The 18,337-nt window shown below is 43.9% G+C and overlaps 1 protein-coding gene across 13 annotated transcripts in view; it reads right to left on the bottom strand.

Annotated features, from left to right (window-relative positions):
* The window catches only part of Bptf (bromodomain PHD finger transcription factor), a 106,755-nt gene that overhangs the window by 19,843 nt on the left and 68,575 nt on the right, over window positions 1–18,337 (bottom strand). For 11 of the 13 annotated variants that reach the window (XM_021634297.2, XM_021634298.2, XM_060386519.1 and 8 more), the window contains 8 exons: window positions 14,160–14,284; window positions 12,963–13,091; window positions 10,704–10,854; window positions 10,362–10,404; window positions 7,237–7,480; window positions 6,392–6,543; window positions 5,039–5,147; window positions 3,637–3,854 (listed from right to left, as the gene is read on the bottom strand). In XM_021634297.2, coding sequence (XP_021489972.1) covers window positions 3,637–3,854; window positions 5,039–5,147; window positions 6,392–6,543; window positions 7,237–7,480; window positions 10,362–10,404; window positions 10,704–10,854; window positions 12,963–13,091; window positions 14,160–14,284 — 1,171 coding nt within the window. Of the gene's footprint in view, window positions 1–3,636; window positions 3,855–5,038; window positions 5,148–6,391; window positions 6,544–6,754; window positions 6,917–7,236; window positions 7,481–10,361; window positions 10,405–10,703; window positions 10,855–12,962; window positions 13,092–14,159; window positions 14,285–18,337 lie in introns of all 13 variants that reach the window. The other 2 variants (XM_060386517.1, XM_060386521.1) reach the window with 1 other exon arrangement.

Raw genomic sequence — 18,337 nt, 5'->3', positions numbered from 1 at the left:
AGTATCTGTGCCAGTGCACACTGGCACTCAGGTCAACAGGAGACATTCCAATTCCTCAAGCATCCACACTTCTAATGCCACACAGCATCGGGGTTGCTAGCAACAGCCTAACTGACGTGGCTACCCTCCTGCTGGATGTGCATGAACCTTTACTCTGATCCCGGCAAGTCTTGCTTTTGATGAACGTTCAATTTAGATCAGTCTCCTAGGTAGATGGCTAATACACATTTTCCTTAAGGTCCAGTGGGAATTGAACGTATGTCTTCACAAATGCTAGGATAATTAAATTCTCTACTACTGATGATGTGCGTATAAACCTAGCCCTGGAATTACCCCTTCTTGAACTGTACTAATTAAAAAAAATTATCTAGTGTTTGTATGTGTGTGTGTATGTGTGTAGGGTACCTACACGTGGAATTCAGGTGACAACCTCAGTTTCCAGTCCTTGCCTCCCAACTTCTCTGAGAGAGGGTATGTCTCTCTTGTTCTCTGCTGTAAATGGCAGCGGCCAGTGAACTTCTGGAGACTGTCTTTAAGCTACTGTGTGGCTTCTGAGGGCTCTGGGAGTCCCAGCAAGTCATCAGGCTAGCACAGTGAGAGCTTTACCCTCGGAGTCCCTTCCCAGTCCCTCCCTAGCTCTCTGCTCATGCTGGCTAAGTCTATGCTTGGGTATATTTCTAAGTTTTCTCATTTTGACCATACTCCTTGTAGTTTGCTTTGTAAACTCAAGTTCAGGTCAACTTTACTCTATTTTTCTGTAAGAGATTCACCTCAGAGACTGTGTAAGTTAGAAACGTGTTCTAACACCGAACAACACCAAGGCCTCTTTTACTTCGAAGTCTTACTACATTGCTCCGGATGGCTTTGAACTCATTCTATAGTTTAGTCAGACCTTAAAATTATCTGCTGTGCTGTTGCAGTTTCTGGAGTAGCTGAGATTATAAAGTAGGATACAAGCTGCAGCAAGAACTCCTCTGTTTTTGCTGTACCAACAACTGAATCCAGGACTGTGCAAATACCAAGCAACGTTTGTACCAACAGAGATAGATCCATGGCTCTGGGGTTACTTTCCAGGAAATTCCATTTTAAATTACTTTCATTAAATAATTAATGTTGCAACAGGGTATTATTCCTCTGCAGCTCAAGCTGTTTTGGAACTCACAAGCTTCCTTGCTTCTCCCTCCTGTGCTGTGTGGTCAACAGTTTCTGTAGCTTTAAAAAAGCTATGGCGCTGGGGCAGCCCAACAGGAAGTGCTTGCTTAGAGCTGTCAAGACTTTTGCTTTGATCCCAGCAAAGAAAGGGAGGGAGGGAACGAGAAAAAAGGGTAAGAGAATAGAAAATAGTTGGGTGTGGTGGCTCATGCCTGGGGAGACAGAGGCAGGTGGATCTCTGTGAATTCAAGAACAGCCTGGTCTATACAGCAAGTTCCAGGACAGCCAGGGCTACAGAGAGACTCTTATCGAAAAAGAGACAAAAAGAAAAGAAAAGGAAGTGAAAGTTCTCTATGGGTTCCAAGCCAGCCTGGTCTACAAAGTGAGTCCAGGACAGCCAGGGCACATGTTACAGAGAAACCCTGTCTCAAAAAATCAAATTTAAAAAAAAAAAAAAAGGAAGTGGAAGTTGGGTATACTATCTTTATAATTCCAGAATCCAGAATTCAGCATGTGTGGGCAGAAGAATTAGAAACTTGAGGCCAGCTTGAATGACAAAGTGAGACCCATATCACCAAAAACAAAATACGAAAACTAAATTAAAGAAAGAAGGAATGAGAAAATGACCCATCTGGGGGGAGGTACATTTCGATCTAGTCTGTCTAGCAGGCACAGGCTTGTGTCTGACCCATAGCGTCTCACAGATTGGGTATGATGGTAAACACCTCTACGCTCTGGATTACACAGATATATCTCAGCATATATAAAACCTTGTCTCACGATAAAACAACAAAAGAAGAAAGGAAAGAACGCTGAGTTTAGAATTGAGTTCAGAATGAGGCACAAGGCTGTGGTTTGGGGTCTCAAGTTTATGGTCTCCTATGTGCGGCCAATCAGGCCAGTAACCTGACTGAAAACCCTGTCTTTCCTCAGTAGTTTGCAAGGTTACTACATCAACGTATCGCAAGCACCTGCTTACAGGGAGGCCAAGATGCATATTAGGAGCACTGCAGTAAGATTTAAAAAAAAAAAAGAAAATAAATAAAAAAAAATGTGTCTTTCTTGGGAAAGGGCCTGACATAAGGCTGGCCTTAAACTTGCTAAACTGTCAAGGATAACCTTATTAAACTCTCGATCCTCCTATATCTACTTCTCAAATGCTGGGATTATGGGTACATGGTAATATACTCGATTTATGCAGTGACATAGTCCAACCCAGGGCTTTGGGGTGCTACATAAGCTCTCTACCAACCATTTTGCAGCTCTAGTCTGTTTTAGGGTGCATATATGGTGTATGTGCTTGCTTATGCATGCACACAGAGGTCAGAGGATAACACTGGGTGTTTTCCTTTATCATGTATGTGTGTGTGAACACCATGTATGTGCAGGAGGGCCTGGAAAGCAAAAGAGGATGCTGGGTCCCCTAGTGCTGGAGTTTTGATAGTGGCTCCCGAGAACCCGTCTCCCTCCTAGCTCTATAACTACAGTTGTGTGACACAAATGTGGCTTTAAAATTTTATCTTTACTTTTAATTTGTGTGTGTGTGTGTATGTATGTATATATATGTGTGTGTACACATGCATCTCTGCATATGTGTGGGGGTGCCCACAGAGTTCAGAAGAAGGTGCCAATCTCTGAAGATGGAGTTACTGGAAGTGGTAACCGACATCTGGAAGCTGAGCCTGGATCCTCTGGAAGTGCTCTCTCTGCGGGAGAGCCATCTCTCCAGCCCTCACAGCTGACTTGTGGGTGATGCAGAGGGACCCCAGGCTCTCACGCTTATGCAGCGAGCACTCTGCCCACTGCTGTCTCCCAACCCTGCAGTAAGGTTCGAAATGAGGTCGCACACAAGCGAATTCCCCAACTCTTCAACAGCATCAGTGCTCTTGCTGATCTTTCCACCATTAGAAGGGCTCATCTGGTGGAAAGCCACAAAAAATGGACTTTTGGGAACTTTGGGTTTTGATAGAAGAGTAGACAACAATATTGGATAATCCAGGCAAGTAGTTTAATGCTCCCAATTTTTTTTGTTTTCCTATGAAAATTGCCCAACTAATAAAATTTTGGTAACTGAAAGGCTTCTCCCTTTCATTGGTACAGGTTCCAACTGAAGAAATCCAAACAGCTGGACATTATGCTGTCAATAAGCCTGACTCCAGGAGGCAGCCATTTCTTCTCTTTGTATAGTTTGAAAAGATTTTTAATGGTGAGTGTGAGCATTTGCCTGAATGTGCATCTGTGTTCCATGCACAAGCCTCGTGTCCATGGAAGTCAGAAGAGGGTGTCGTATCCCCAGGAACTGAGTTACAGAGAGCTACTCAACCTGTGTCCTCTGCAAGGGCAGCCAGAGCTCCAACCTCTGAGCCACCTTCCCGTTCCCAGGCAATGATTTCTTTAAGCACGTACTGCAAGGAATGACCTCCGATCAAAGGTAAACTTCAGCGAAGACAGGGCTGCCTCCCCAGTCAAAGCTACGGTACTTACATGGCCCTGTGTCAGCTGAGTGAGCTGCGCCATGGTGAGCTTCACTTGCCCTTGCTGCGGGCGGGGTGTGTGTGGGGGTGAAGGCTGTGCGGTCCCAGCTGCTGCTGCTGGAGGTAAGCCTTTTTGCACAGGTGCTGCAGAAGCCGGACTCGGGGCGGAAATGGCGGTAGAAACAGGCTGTCCTCGGATGATCTGAGTTACCACTTGTTGGGGAGCACCTGCACAAGCAAGACACCCCCATCACTCATATGCTCTTAGCACTTTGAATTAAAATAGATGAATGCAGCCCATTTCAATCTTCCAATATACATTTGGAAGCCAATAACCCAAGATGAGCTCAAACAGGACCAAAGCCAAAGCCTCCTACTGACATCAACAGAGTCAAGAAACAGTCTAGACCAAGCAATGGAGGCAGAAACAGGCAGATCTCTGTAATGAGACCCCATCTCAAAACAAAACAAAAGGCATCCTTTTTGTCATACAGTAAATTCTCAAATGTAATGGCTTTGGGGCTGCATCTATCTGTGTGCTTTCTTGGGAACAATGTTCTTAAGTTTGGTAACCTTATGAGATGATTAATAATTTGTAAAAGTTTTTCATTACTGTTCCTCCTTCTAAACTTCTGGGTTATTCTCACCCACTTAAGATGACCCCAAAGATTTAGCTGTGAGTGCTTCCGGAGCCCAGGACCATCTCCTATACACTGCACTTGGGAATGATCCATGGGAAGTTAGCATTTTAGGATTTCATACTGCTTACTACCAGAAACACAGAGAAAAGGCTGGTCCTGGGGGCTAGAGAGATGGCTCAGTGGCTGGGAGAACTTGTTCTTTTAGAGAACCAGATACAAGCCTCAGCGCCCACCCTGTGCTCACAACTGCCCCTAAGGCCATTCCAGGGATGCATCTTGGCAGGCACCGACCCTGTCCACAAGGCAAGGTGGACAAGGTCCAGAGACTGGCCCTGGTGGCAAGGTCCAGAGACTGGGCCTTATACACACAAAGCAAAAGCTCTAGCATCAAGAGCCAGGCCTAGGCCACCGTCTCTGACTTTCAATACGGTAGTTTTAATCTGCTTACGTTAACCGTGAATGACTGAGGGTCTGGCAACTGCCTTTGTAACTTACACGTACAAAAGCTCTGCTCTTCTCTTTAATGGTCCGAATGCTATGTTTTACATTTATTAGTGCTTTCCTATACTCTGTAAGTAAACTTAAATTTACTTTGTCTCTTTTTGGTGGAGAAAAAGAACAAACAGTATTGTGTTCCCATCCCACTGTGAACTAGAAATTTAATGTGCACTTACACTAATTCTGATCAATATTTACTAATACAGAGAGGCGTGTCACAATTTCCCAGACCTACTGCCCAAACACTGATAGTATCAGCACATGCACGAGTACCTGGCTGCACCATCACAGGTGTTCGAATAATCGCCTTTCCTAGTGTTGGCTGTTGTAGTGGTGTTCTAATCACAGTCATACCAGGGCGGATCTGAGGCCCTGTGATTACCTGTGGATGAAAAAAGTACAATGAATTAAAATTCCTTCAGCAGGGTGGTAGTGGTACATGCATTTAATCCCAGCACTGGGAGGCAGAGACAGGCAGATCTTTGCATTTGAGGCCAGCCTGGTCTACAGAGTAAGGTCCAGGACAGCCAGGAAAACCAAAACCAAACCAAACCAAAAAAGAATTAAAGCTGCTTCAAAATTACGAAAACACAATGGACTTAGAACTTCAGGGTTTCTCTCCTATAGCCCTGGCTGTTCTGGAACTCACAAAAATCCACCTGCCTCTGTCTCCTCACTATTACATTTGAAACTGCAGTCAGTGTTGGTATAAAGGTGGAATTCTGAGGACAGAAACTTTAACTCAAATGAGAGATGAAATTCTTTGGCATTGATGACAAAAATCCCTGGGAGACTAATAGGCAGGAAAAACCAGGAAAGCTCAACTCTGTCACGAGTGCTCAATGATGAGGCCAGGCTGAGTCCTAGGACTCGGAGACTGTAATAAAGAAACAAAAATCAAAGTTTAAAAAGCAACAATAATGAGCACTTTACTTCAGTTCTCTAATTAGAGTCGGAACATTTTTTTTTTTTTTTTTTAAGATTTATTTATTATTTATACAACATCCTGCCTGCACACTAGATCTTACTATAGATGGTTGTGAGCCACCATGTGGTTGCTGGGAATTGAACTCAGGACCTTTGGAAGAACAGTGAGTGTTCTTAACCTCTGAGCCATCTCTCCAGCCCCCGAGTCGGAACATTTTGACTTTAAAATTTTTTCCATGACACTAGTGCCAAAGAAATGTTGTATCTAATATGTCATGTAACAGTTGACATACAGTATATTCCAATCTGTTTCTTTTTTGATCAGAAATGAGTTAAATCAGATGAATTACAAGCACAGGTGAGAGAGAACTCTTGCCAGTGGGAGGGGATGCCAGAGGGTTAGGGTTAGGAGGTGCTGTCCATCAAGCCACACAGCTTTCTCCAGAAAATATTGCCGAATAATAATTTCTTACAACAATACCAACATGCAATTAATTGAATGCCAAAATTAACGTATCATGTACAGCTTTTGTTCACTAAAAATATAAAAATCTCTGTATGTATTTCCAAATTGGTACTTTATCACAGACGAAATCATAGCAAAGAAAGATGAGCTGAACTGATGCTGGAAGAGGCCACAGGAATGTCACCTTCACGCGTCCAACATTGCTCAACAGAGAAGTCTGGGAAGAGGCTTACCTGTGACGCGGTGGTGGTTCCTGCAGAGGCTGAGGTATTGGGCCTAATTGTGACGGTTGTGGTCCTGGGCTGGAATGAGGTAAAGGTCTGCTGACTTGGACCTGTGGTCGATGGGATGATGCCCAGGACTTTCTGCTGCACTTGGACCACGCCTTGAAGAGAGACGAAGAAGACATGAACCACCGCCCTCCACGGAAAGAGTGAGGCGCTTCTTGGTGTCTGAGGAGAAACTGCGTGTGGTGGGTTGCAGAGTGGCTACACAGAATGTGAGACCTGACGACTGAGACCAGTGAGGAGGAAATGGAGTGATGGCGACAGCATGATCTGGCGAGGGTGAACTCAAACTCTGCGAGGTTGCCTTACCTCCTTGTGTTGCTGGCACATTTACAGCGACAATCTTGCTGTTTGCAGGAAGTGGCAATTTGGTAATTACTTTTCCTGCCATAGTGACGGGACTGCCTGTAATTTGGAACGTCTGACCTGTGCTGGCAATGGTGGTAGCAGAGGTGGCAGCTGTGCTGGTGGCTAATGGGGTATAAGACATTTAATGAGCTTTAGACTTTTAAATAACCAGCAGCGTACTGACTTCTAGGAAGGGCACCGATGCATGAAATGTGGCCCGTTCTGTAATGATAGAAACCTCCTCTCTGCTCCGAGTGCGCCATGTGGGTGCTGAAGGTAAGGACTGCAGAGAGGGGCTCCACAAAGAGCGCCTGTGACAAACGACTGCCACAGCTGGCCTGTCAAGCAGTGGCAGAAGCAGAGCAACTCTCTCACGAAATGAAGGTTAGAAATGCTTTTCCCAACCCAGAAGAAGAGCAATGTTCCATTCACCCCGGCTCTACCTGAATTGGATTGGCCTTGCTTCACCCACGTGGCAAAAGTTTGATGGAAGTTCTTGTTTTGCTGGAATGTGACTGTGGCAGGAGATCCAACTTTTGTGGCTAGCACCATCTTTGTTCCAGGGGTGACTGAGCCACTCAAGGGAGCCACCATCACCTTCTGAGCTGGGGAGACGGTGCTGCTCGTGCTGTTTGTTTGGGACGTGGTGGACGCTACGACTGCAGGTTTCTGCTGCTCCAAGCGTTTCTGAGAGTCAAGGAGAGGAAGCGTGAGCTCCGGTTCTCCACAACAAACCCCATGCTGTAGGATTTCTGGATACTGAACTTCCGAAACGAAAGCATGCCTGGCTAAGCTTAGCCTGAACCCTTCACAAAGGTTCTAAGCATCTACATCATTATACATTGTTCACAAATAAAAAAGTTAAATGATTAAAATGCTCCAGTGTTAAGAGTGGGAAGTCTTACTGGAGACAGGACCCCGTGACTCAGTGTGAGTAGGAAGAAAGGGGTGGGCCTGACAAGGCAGCTGTAGCTTAGGTTAGCCAATCATAAAGATCATGATGGTAGGGTTTTTTTTTGTTGTTGTTTGGTTGGTTGGTTTTTTGTTTTTGGCTTTTCCATACAGGGTTTCTCTGTGTAGCCTTCTCTGTTCTGGACTTGGTTTGTAGAGCAGGGTGGCCTTGAACTCACAGAGATCTGAGGTCTCTGCCTGCCCAAGTGCTGGGATTAAAGGTGTGCATCACTGTGCCCCACTGTAGTTTTATTACTACTATTCAGGTCAGCAAACTTGTGATCAAGCTAGATGGAAATTATAGTTTTGAGACATTGTTACTGTTTATTTAGAGTCAGGGTCTCATTCTGTAGTTCAAGGCAGCCTGGAACTAACGCTATGTAGCCTTGAACTTGGAACAATCCTCCTGCTCCAGCCTCCTGAGTACTGGGAATATTTCATGGACTATGTAAGTACATGAAAGGTACTGTAAATGCTTTATATAGAAGGGAAAAATCTCATCATCAGACACCAGGGTTACTAGGGTTACAGCTTATTTGGTAGAGTCCTTGCCTGGCACGTACAAGACTCTGGGTTCATTGTTCTGCACTGCAAAAAATAAAAATAAAAATGAAAACAAAACAAAAAAACAAAACAAAACCCCCATAGAGTAAAGTTACGTACAGTGGGCACATCTGTAATCCCAACTCCCAGGAGCATTTTCAAAATTGAGACCAGCCTACGCAAAAGAGCAGGACACACTCTCAAAAACCAAGCTAGGCCTAGTGGCACATGCCTTTAAATCCAACAGGGTGAGATAGAGGGAGGTGGTTCTTTGTAAGCTTGAGGCTCGATTCCTCTATACACAGAGTTCCAGAATAGCTAGGGCTACACAGGCTCTGTCTCAAAAACTAAAACAACAAACAAACAAACAAACATCAAAGCAAAACAGGTGGAAAAGACAACTTGTATGATTTTTTATTTGTTTTGTTTTTTCGAGACAGGGTTTGTATGTAATAGAGCCCTGGATGCCCTGGACGCACTTTGTAGACCAGGCTCTCCTCGATCTCACAGATCCACCTGCCTCTGCCTCTGAGATCAAAGGGACGCGCCACCCTGCCCACCAAACTTGTATGTTTTTAATTAAAGACTGCTGGAATGTATCTACACTTTATCGACAGTGGTCTAACAAGAAACAGTACAGGCTTCCAAGTATGAAACTTTAGGTAGGACTAACTGGATGTGTAATACTGCACTTAGCAATACTTCTCACTAAATCAGGAAGCTGGCACCGTGAACACCAAACATAAAGAGACTCAAGCTCAGACAGGCTGTGCAATCAGCTCATGACGGAGCTGTGATTCAGCCATTAAGATCCACTCAAAAGAGTGAGGCAGGAGGGTTGCCTTGAGTTTTAGGATGCCTGAGATACAGAGTAACACTGTCTCAAAACCACAAACAAGAGCTGAACATGGTGGAAGACAGAGGCAGGAGGACTCCCATGAGTTTGAGGCCACCTGGAGGTACACACTGAGATCTGGGAGAGCCTGAGCTACAGGAGACGCTGTTTCAGACTCTACTGAACCCATATCCCAGGGCTTCACCTCTCCTCTATAGTCACAGCCCTTCTATTTGGATTATTTTTGCAGACAGACCAGATGCTTGAAGAGAATTTGAAGTATTTCATATTAATGCTTATTTATCAGACGTGAAGGAGCTTAGTTTTGCATACTCAAGAGACATCATCTGATCCAATTAGTTCACAGGAAAATAGAAGTAAAGAAATGGAACACGTAATTAAGAGTATTTCAGTAGGAGAAATGCATTAAAAACTTGAAGTGCTACTTCAAAACAAATTAAGAAGTGCCACATTAGGTTGTGTTGCAGAGATGACAAAACTTAACACCAATGAAAGCAAAGAACAGAACAAGTAGCCAGTTGCTATAGGAACAGATGCTTACAGTTTTTTTGTACATTTCCATGGAGGCATTAAACACATAACCCCAAAGTGCTATTTAACCAAAGTTTAAGCCAAGAGAAAGATGCATAGTAAATTGAAAAACATGCTTTATAAAACATGAAAAAAGAATGGCTTGAAACCTAAAAAAATAAGCATTGACCGCAATGAACTCAAAGCCTCGGTGAACTTCCTCACCGGCCACATTAGAGTTCAGCAGGAAAGAAATTCTTTCTAGAAACTACTCAGAGAATTGTAACAACAATAATCAGGAGATTCAATCCCTGCAAGCATGTGCACCATTTGCAGAACCACAGATTCTTGTATCACAGAGGTATTTTCAAGAAATGAAACATGAGGCACACTTTTAAAAGCCTCATGTAAAGCCAGGTGCGGCAGTGCAGGCCTGTGATCCCAGCACTCAGGGAGGCAGAGGCAGGCGGATCTCTGTGAGTTTTGAGGCCAGCCTGGTGGTCTACAGAGTGAGTCCAGGACAGCCAGGGCCACTCAGAGAAACCCTGTCTCAGAAAAACAAATAAAGCAAACAAACAAACAAACAAACGAGTATATAATCCCTGGGCTTTTGTCTCCTCAATTTGGCTAAACGGTCCCATCCCATCCTGTCCCATCCATTTCTCTTCCCCTCTCCCCCGTCATCAATCCCACCTGCTGCCCACTGACCTTAGCCTGCTGCTCCACCGCTTGAGCCTTTTCTTTCTCCACTCTGGGGGGGGGGGGGAAAGGAGCAACTATCAGATCGATTATAAATTACATCTGGCTGACCAGGCATCATATGTTTAACACTATTTCTGTGTTAAATGAACGTTTAAGATGACTTAAAAATAACAAATACATATAATACTAACATACTAGATTTAAAAACAGGACTACCCAGAATTAGCCCTTAAATCAAAAGGTAGAGAAAAATTAATCAGAATGGATTGAAGAGACTATTGCTGTTATAATTTTCTAGTTCTGAAGCTACAAAAGCTTCAAACACCTGACAGGGTGCTAACCGGTTACCTCTCAGCGAAAGCCCTGATCTCCCAGAGTTCCAGCTCCTCTTCCGCCACCCAGGTTTCAATGATAACTGGGCCCGTCTGCTTGGGTGTTTCTGGTCTCTTTGGTCGCAGCGCACTTGATCGAAGGCCTTTCCGCTGAGGTGTGGGTGTTTCTTGGTGAGAGAAATCAGAATGTTTTCAGCAATACTGTTTCTACGGAGTTCTTCTGATGTCTCACATCATCATGAGGCATGGTGGTTGGCAAGCCACGTCTTTTAATTTAAGACATAGTCTGCTATAAGCCCAGGACGCCACCCACAGCCAAACTTTTCTTTTTAAAAGGCAAGATACTGTAAATCCTTGAGCCCACACAGACCAGAAGGTCTATGCTGCAAATCTAGACCAAAGTGCCTGTGGTAGGAGAGATGGCTCAGTGGTTAGGAGCACTGGCTGCTCTCCCAGAAGATCTGCGTTCAATTCATAGTACCCAAGCGCAACAGCTCACAACTCTCTGTCCCTCAGTTCCAGGGGATCTGACACCCTTACACAGGCACACACGCAGGCAAAACACCAGCACACATAAAATAAAGATAAATAAATCATTTCTTAAAAGAATCAGCAGAAAAACAATGTCTGAATTACATACAGCCGCGTTCCAATCAAACTTCACTTGTGACAGCAGGCAGTGGCCAGGGCTCGCAGGCCACAGGAAAGGGCTGGTGTGCCTTTATACCCCCTTCTCTGCCTGGAACTCTGCTCCTCATCCTGTGTCCACATGTAACTAAGAGCAAGTCATCGTTGAGACTCCAACATCAATACAATTTCTGCCGAGAGATTTAGCATGCTGCCATTTTTCCAGCTATGACACGGGGGTACAGAAGATGACCATCTTTGAGGGACTCGCAGGAAGCAAGGCTAATAACCATGGGGGAAGGAAGGGGCTTCCCTTGCCCTGCTGTGCTTGACTGCTCCCTCTTCTTCTTCACCAACACTGCCCTTCTATGTACGCTGCAGCGTGGCCGAGAACTCCCTATGGAACCCAAGCCATGGCATCTTTCTGATTCAGCCCCCTGATGCACCATTGCACTCAAGTTGTGGGTCACAGTGGACCTCGATCTCTGTATCCCCGAAAGACTAAAGCAAGCCTAACAGTCCTTCACAGCTGAGATGGAGATGGCAGTACCCATTCCCCTCCACAACACTGGGGAGACATTTACCCAATATAAAAAGGGCATCCAAAATGCTGAAGAACATACAAAAACCTTCCAATAAGATTTAAAACACCAAGCTGGGCATGGTGGCACACACCTGTAATCCAGCATTCAGAGAGGCAGAGGCAGGCAGATCTCTGTTAGAGACCAGCCTGGTCTTCAAAGTAAGTCCAGGACAGCCAAGGCTACACAGAGAAACCATGTCTTGAAAAACAACAATATCTAAAACACTCTAAAGAGGAATAAGAACTGAGCCTTGTCCAGTGCTCTGAGTGGCAGTAAGTTCTCAGGGAGCAGAGCGGCAGTAGAGCCAGGCCTGCACAGAACAGAATGATACAAGACAGTGACTCAGGAGATGCTGGGGTATGCCAGGAGAAAACCTGCTGGGAAGGCATTTCCAACCTACGCTCTGCCTACCAACTGAGCTAGTAGTGCCTGGATAGCACTATTTGGTGCCTGGATAGCAGTATTCCATTACCCCCAGAACCGAAGCTACTTATCAGTATTCTTTCAAATGGGTGTTATTTCCCAGCTTCATTCATTAAAATAAAGTCTAAAGCTAATATCAACAAATGTATAATCTAGGGAGAACAATTTTTAAAGTGTTTCTTTGTGAAGACATTTTCTCTTTCACACTTACTTTTTTTTTTTATGCACATGTGCAGGTCTCTTATATTATGGATACTTATGTGTTTGTGTTGAGTGCCTGCATGAGTTAATATGCACACACATGCAAGAGCCCATGGAATTCAGACAAAGGTCTCAGAGCCCCTGCAACTGCAGTTGGGAGCCAACGTGTAGGTGCTGGGAACTGAACCTGGGTCCTCCACCAGAGCAGCAAGCACTCTTAACTGCTGAGCCATCTCTCCAGCCCCTCATCTCCTTGGTGTTTGAAATAGGTCTCACTCTGTAAGGCAGGCTAGCCTGGGACTCAAAGCAATCTCCTGTCTCCGTGATTATTTTTTATGTTCCTTAATACAGGAGCAGTCTGTAGTGCCAGTAAGGAATTTAAGGAGACAACTACTACCAAACCTCAATTAACAGAACCAAGACATTTTTCTATGTCTTACCTTTCGGTGCTTCTGGAACTCCAATGGGACAAATGATCTTCCTGATACAATACTCAGAACGAATGCCGTAAGGACCCACATCACGCCTCTTAATTATCTCTGTGGTTGTGATTTCAGTTTCAGAAGTTTCTATGGGAACATGATTTACACATTTAATAACCACCTGGAATATGAGGACACTTAGAACATGTAGCTGTTGATACGTCTGTAAGGATGTGAATCCAAAATGATGTTTTAGAACATCTGGTTTATTAATAACCACAGCGTTACTGCTTGGTTACATTAGCTGAGTTTCTTCCTGGTGAAAGTTTCAAGCATAGTCTTTCCAGCCTGAGGTGCTGCTGTTTGTTTTTAAGTTAGGGTTCTCATGATGCAGCTAGGCACCTCATTCCTTTCCTTTTTGATACAAGGTTTCACTCTACAGCCCAAGGTGGCCTAGAACTTGGTGTGTAAGCCCAGGCTGGCATGAAACTGGTGGCAATGCTTCTGCTTCAGCATGAGTAGCAGAAGAAAAATTAAGTGGAAAAACAAAACAAACAAACAAAATGTGTGAAAGGTCCAAGCTAACCCCCAGAGGCAGCACGCAATCAAAACAATGCTTGAGGTTACACTACAGGATAATAACTATCATTTGAAAACTTAGTTGGGTCTGTGTGTGCTGACTCACCTATAATGTGAACCTTGCCCTATAATGTTGATTGCACGGCACCTGAAAACTTGAGGGTACACTTCTATACATGCTGGGCAAGGGCTACAGCCACAGACTCCTTTCTAATTTCTTGGCTTTTTTGTCTTTTTTTTGGTTTGTTTGTTTGTTTGTTTTGGGGGAGGAGGCGGAGGGAACAGTTCTTCTAGCTGGCTTTGAGCTAAGTAGCCCAACAGGTCTTTAAATAGATCCTCTTGCCTCAGCCTCGTAAGTAGCTGGCATTATAGGCCTTACTGTCAGGTCTGGCTACCTCTTTTTGGTATACAGTCTCATGTAATGGAAGATGGCCTTGAACTCACAGGTGAAGATTACCCTGAACCTTTGATCCTCCTGCTTCCTGCTTCTCAAGTTAAGGTCATAAGCATGCGACACCATAACCTGGTTCTGCTAAGAACGCACCTCAGGCTCTATACATAACATATGTATGCACTCTAGCAGGTGAGCTACATCATTAGGCCACACCTTTTAAACTTCAAGCCTGACTCCCTTACCTGTCCGTGTAGTCCCTCCTCCTGGAGGAGCCTTGGCTGCCATGTCATCCCATCTCAAACTGGCCCAGAGTAACCGTAACATCAGGCTCACTCCTGCTAAGGACTTCACCGTCTGAAGTCTGTACCTGAAAGAACAACCCAGATCAACTGCATATAGACATACAAACACATACCCATTCACTCTCTCTTCTCTTCCTCTCTATGAAACTGAAAAACATGTTTTTGACACTCACTATGTACTCAGCATTTGTAACACAGTTCTGTAACACTATGGTATTACAGAGTCTTTAAAATAATACCTTTGAGTTACTAGGATTGTGTGCATTTAATAACTTTAAATCATGGAGGTTCACTTCCAGTAAGGTACTTTATCTTTTTTTTTTTAGATTTATTTTTCATATATGTGTGCTCTATCTACACATACACCTGAAAGTCAGAAGAGGGCATCAGATCGGGAGATGTTGGGAGCTACCAAGTGGTTGCTGGGAATTGAGTTCAGGACCTCTAAAAGAGCAAACAGTGCTCTTAAGCACTGGACCATCTCTCCAACCAAGGTGTTTTATCTTAAGATGGACAATTAATAAAGATCTTCTCATTAATTTACTAAAATATCTGCATGAAAAATTCAGGAGAATTCATTAACTGTGTTACTAAATTTGATAGAGGAGTCTTGAAGACAAAAACCATGATGAAATAGTTTTTGATAAAACAACAACAAAAATCTGAATGTCAAAGAGTAAAACAAAACTGAAACACTGCCAACGCAAGACCACCTTTCCCAGCAGGAAGGAATTCTGTCCCCACGGTGGCTCTTACAAACATGAGCTCATGAGTACTACACATAATACGAAGAGTGAAAATGCTGCCTAAGTTTGGAATCCTAGGAAGAAAGCCATTACAGAAAGCCACAGCCTGTACCAGCCACTCAGATGAAGAGAAGGGAACCTGGGCTCATGTTCTTTCTTAAGCATGAGTGTGAAGTTACTGAATATACTTTTCCTTTTAAAAGTAACACTCAAAACACATCTGAAAATGAAATTACTCAATTTCACTGAATATTTTATCCTAAAATGGAATTCACTGTAACATCAATTAAAGCAGCCAACAGCTGTCAATTCCCTATTAAGACCTGCATAATTAGATTTCCTTTTGGATATTCTCACACTACATGAAGTGAATATACAGGCTGAATGAAGCATAGAGAAAGCTTACATAATGAAAATAATTTCCCCCACTAGCAGGCAGACAGTATGTCTTAGGCCAACCTTGCACGGGAAAGGTGGTCCTTTCTCTATTACTATCATTTGAAAAAATGAATGTGTGATGGTTAAGCTCTAGTCAAATGGTTACTGTGCCTGGCTAATTCCTAGCTCCAACTGTGAAATGTTTTTTTCACATAACAACCTGGGCAGAGCCTTTAAATTAGCAGCAAGATCCTGACTAGCATAGAGCTATCCTAAGAGTAATAGTCACTTTCAGGGCATGCCACACAGAAAACTTTGTAGAAGTTTGGTATGCCAGAACAAGCTATTCCTTTCCTTTCTTTATTCCCCAAGACAGATTTCTCTGTGTAGCCCTGGCTGTCCTGGAACTCAGTTTGTAGACCAGGAGGGTCTTAAACTCTGGCTCAGACTAAAGGCATGCACCTCCACGCCTGGCAAGAACAAGTACTTCCTGGCAAGAACAAGTACTTCCTATTCTCTCTTTCCCCTCTACTGTTCTCTAGAGTCGAACAATAACTTTGAACCCTCTCTCCACGGGCCTTGACTCACACATAATACCCTCTACTTTCCTGAGGACAGAACCGGAGTCTTGTACATACCAGCAAGCCTCTACCAATGACCAATATCCCAAAGAGCAATGCTATTTTAAAATGCAGGTAGCATCAGTGGATAAACCCATCTCATAGAGTCTGCTGATTCATTCACTCACTCATTCATTCAAACAATGGAGTGTCAGTGTGTCAAGACTGGGAATGAGGCTGGGATAGAAAGAAGTTTGTTAGACTCTACCTGTTAGGAGCTGTAAGAGAGGTTAAGTACATAGGTCTGCAAAGCACATCTTAATCGGACATATGGCTGGCTGACTGAAGGCACGGGGCACACACACAAGAAGGAACACAGTGTGTAAAAGCCACACACTTGTCACACGCCACATCCTGTGTTGTTATGGCCAGAGGGAAGGCGGTGGGCACAGTTGGTAATGCATGGAGAAGAAAGCAGAAGTCAGAAGGAGCTATGCCGGAGAGAAGGCTTAAAGAAAAGCGTGGGAAACTAGAAACCAAGGCTTCCCATTCTCTCCTACTGAGCTTCCCCCTCCCTTCCCTGTAGTCATCAGCACGTCCCTCAATCACTCAGAATAATCTCAGCAGACACGTTAGCAGGATCCCTCTAGTATCAGCCATATGGAGAACAACTGCCAGTTCAAAATGACAGTGACATACAGTCATGCCCAGGAAAACAGGTCTAAGGAAATGTGTGTACAGAGGTCAAAAGGTCTTCACTGCATCCACGACACATGGCAATTTCCTATAGTGCTCAGCTTTAACATTACATTTAAAAATCTGCATCACACACGCCGGGCCTGCGTGTGTCTCGACTACTTATGAGGCTGAGGTGGGAGGACAGGAATTTGAGGCCAGCCTGGGCTGCACAGCTAGACCCATCAGAACCACCGTTCAACAAATAAGTAAAAACTCACACATCAGGTCTTAGAAACACCTGAGATTCAAGAACTAGCATAAAAATACACTTTACATGAATAGTTTTATAATAATAAATAAATAAAGAATAACACTTTTTTTTAAACCCAGGCTTCTATTAGTCAGAAGAGATAAATATTTATTTCAACTTCAACAATTAAGAACGTACAGGAAGGTGTTTCTTTCCATTAAAAAAATGACTGACCAAACAGATATGATGCATGCCAGCGCAAATAAAAACTCTGTAAGTCAAGGCGCCCGCACTACAGCCATGCATGCAAGGGCTCTGGCGCCCCATTAGGATTGGGCCTTGGTTCTCCCCAGGCTCGGAGAACAGTGCTTCCCAGCAAAACTACCTTTCGTTTCGGAACACAAGGAGCATAAAATAAAGGCCAGGCCCCTGCCTGCCAGGGCATCTTAGTTCATCTACTTGTATGTACACAGTAACTTTTCCAGTGGGAAAGAAGTTACCTGCAGGACAGTCAAGGATGCACTTTGGGACCGCTCTCAATGAAGAAAGCAAAAAAGTGCAGAGCAATCCTACAATTCCATGAACTGCAATGAAGAGTTCCTTGATTCCCTGCAGGATTCTGCAAATCCTTCATTGCAGGCCCTGCAGAGAAAGTGTACTTTTCAGCTGTCTCTAGTGTATGGGCATGAAGTGATGACATCTTACTTCAAACCAATGATGAGGAATAAAAACGTGCTCATACAAACGCTGAGTGGTCACCAGATTGAATGATTCCTCTGGGGGGGCTCACAGTTACATGGCTTTTGTGGTCTTTTCTGACACTAGCTAGCTGACTGTAATATAAAGGTCATAAAGAAGGAGGATGTTAATGGAAGCTGAAATATTAAGACACTGAAATGAAGTCTTAAGAGAGATGATGCTCTGCTCAGTAACTAGCTGGAACAAATAACCGTAAAACCAATGCAGGCTACAGCACTGCTTTCCAGGCTCTCTGTTCTCACTGCTTACATTCATCCCTCTCAACAAGGGTAAAAAGATAGACAGAGACATGAAAGGGACAGAACACGGATAACCAAGCATGTGAAAGCGAAAAGCACATGAAGTGCTCAGCTGGGGTCAGGAAAACCAGGTGCTATGCTTGACCTGGCCTCTGTGGTCATGGGCAAATTACTCTATGTCCATAGAGGAACTTCTGAGCCCTCTTCCTAGTGACAAATGAACACAGGCTAACAATTGTCAATACTCTAAACTTACAATTCTAAATAAGACTATTTCGGCATTTTAAGACATTCCTAAGGAAATTACAGTCTATCTTTTCTTTCATAAATAACTGAGAACTTCAAAACAAATTTATCAGATAAATTAGTTTCACTATGAAGGCACGACATGAAGGTCTTCTTCATGAATCCCGGGAATTGGTAGCCCTATTCAGTAGTTGCCATGGTGTTAAGCAAAAATAGGTAATAACCTGGAAAGTTAGACCCTAAAAACAAGTGTGGCATTTCC

Source organism: Meriones unguiculatus, chromosome 7 (assembly GCF_030254825.1).
Source record: "Meriones unguiculatus strain TT.TT164.6M chromosome 7, Bangor_MerUng_6.1, whole genome shotgun sequence".
Classification (NCBI taxonomy): Eukaryota; Metazoa; Chordata; class Mammalia; order Rodentia; family Muridae; genus Meriones; species Meriones unguiculatus.
Note: the sequence above shows the minus strand (reverse complement) of the source record. Positions and strands in the feature narration are given on the sequence as shown.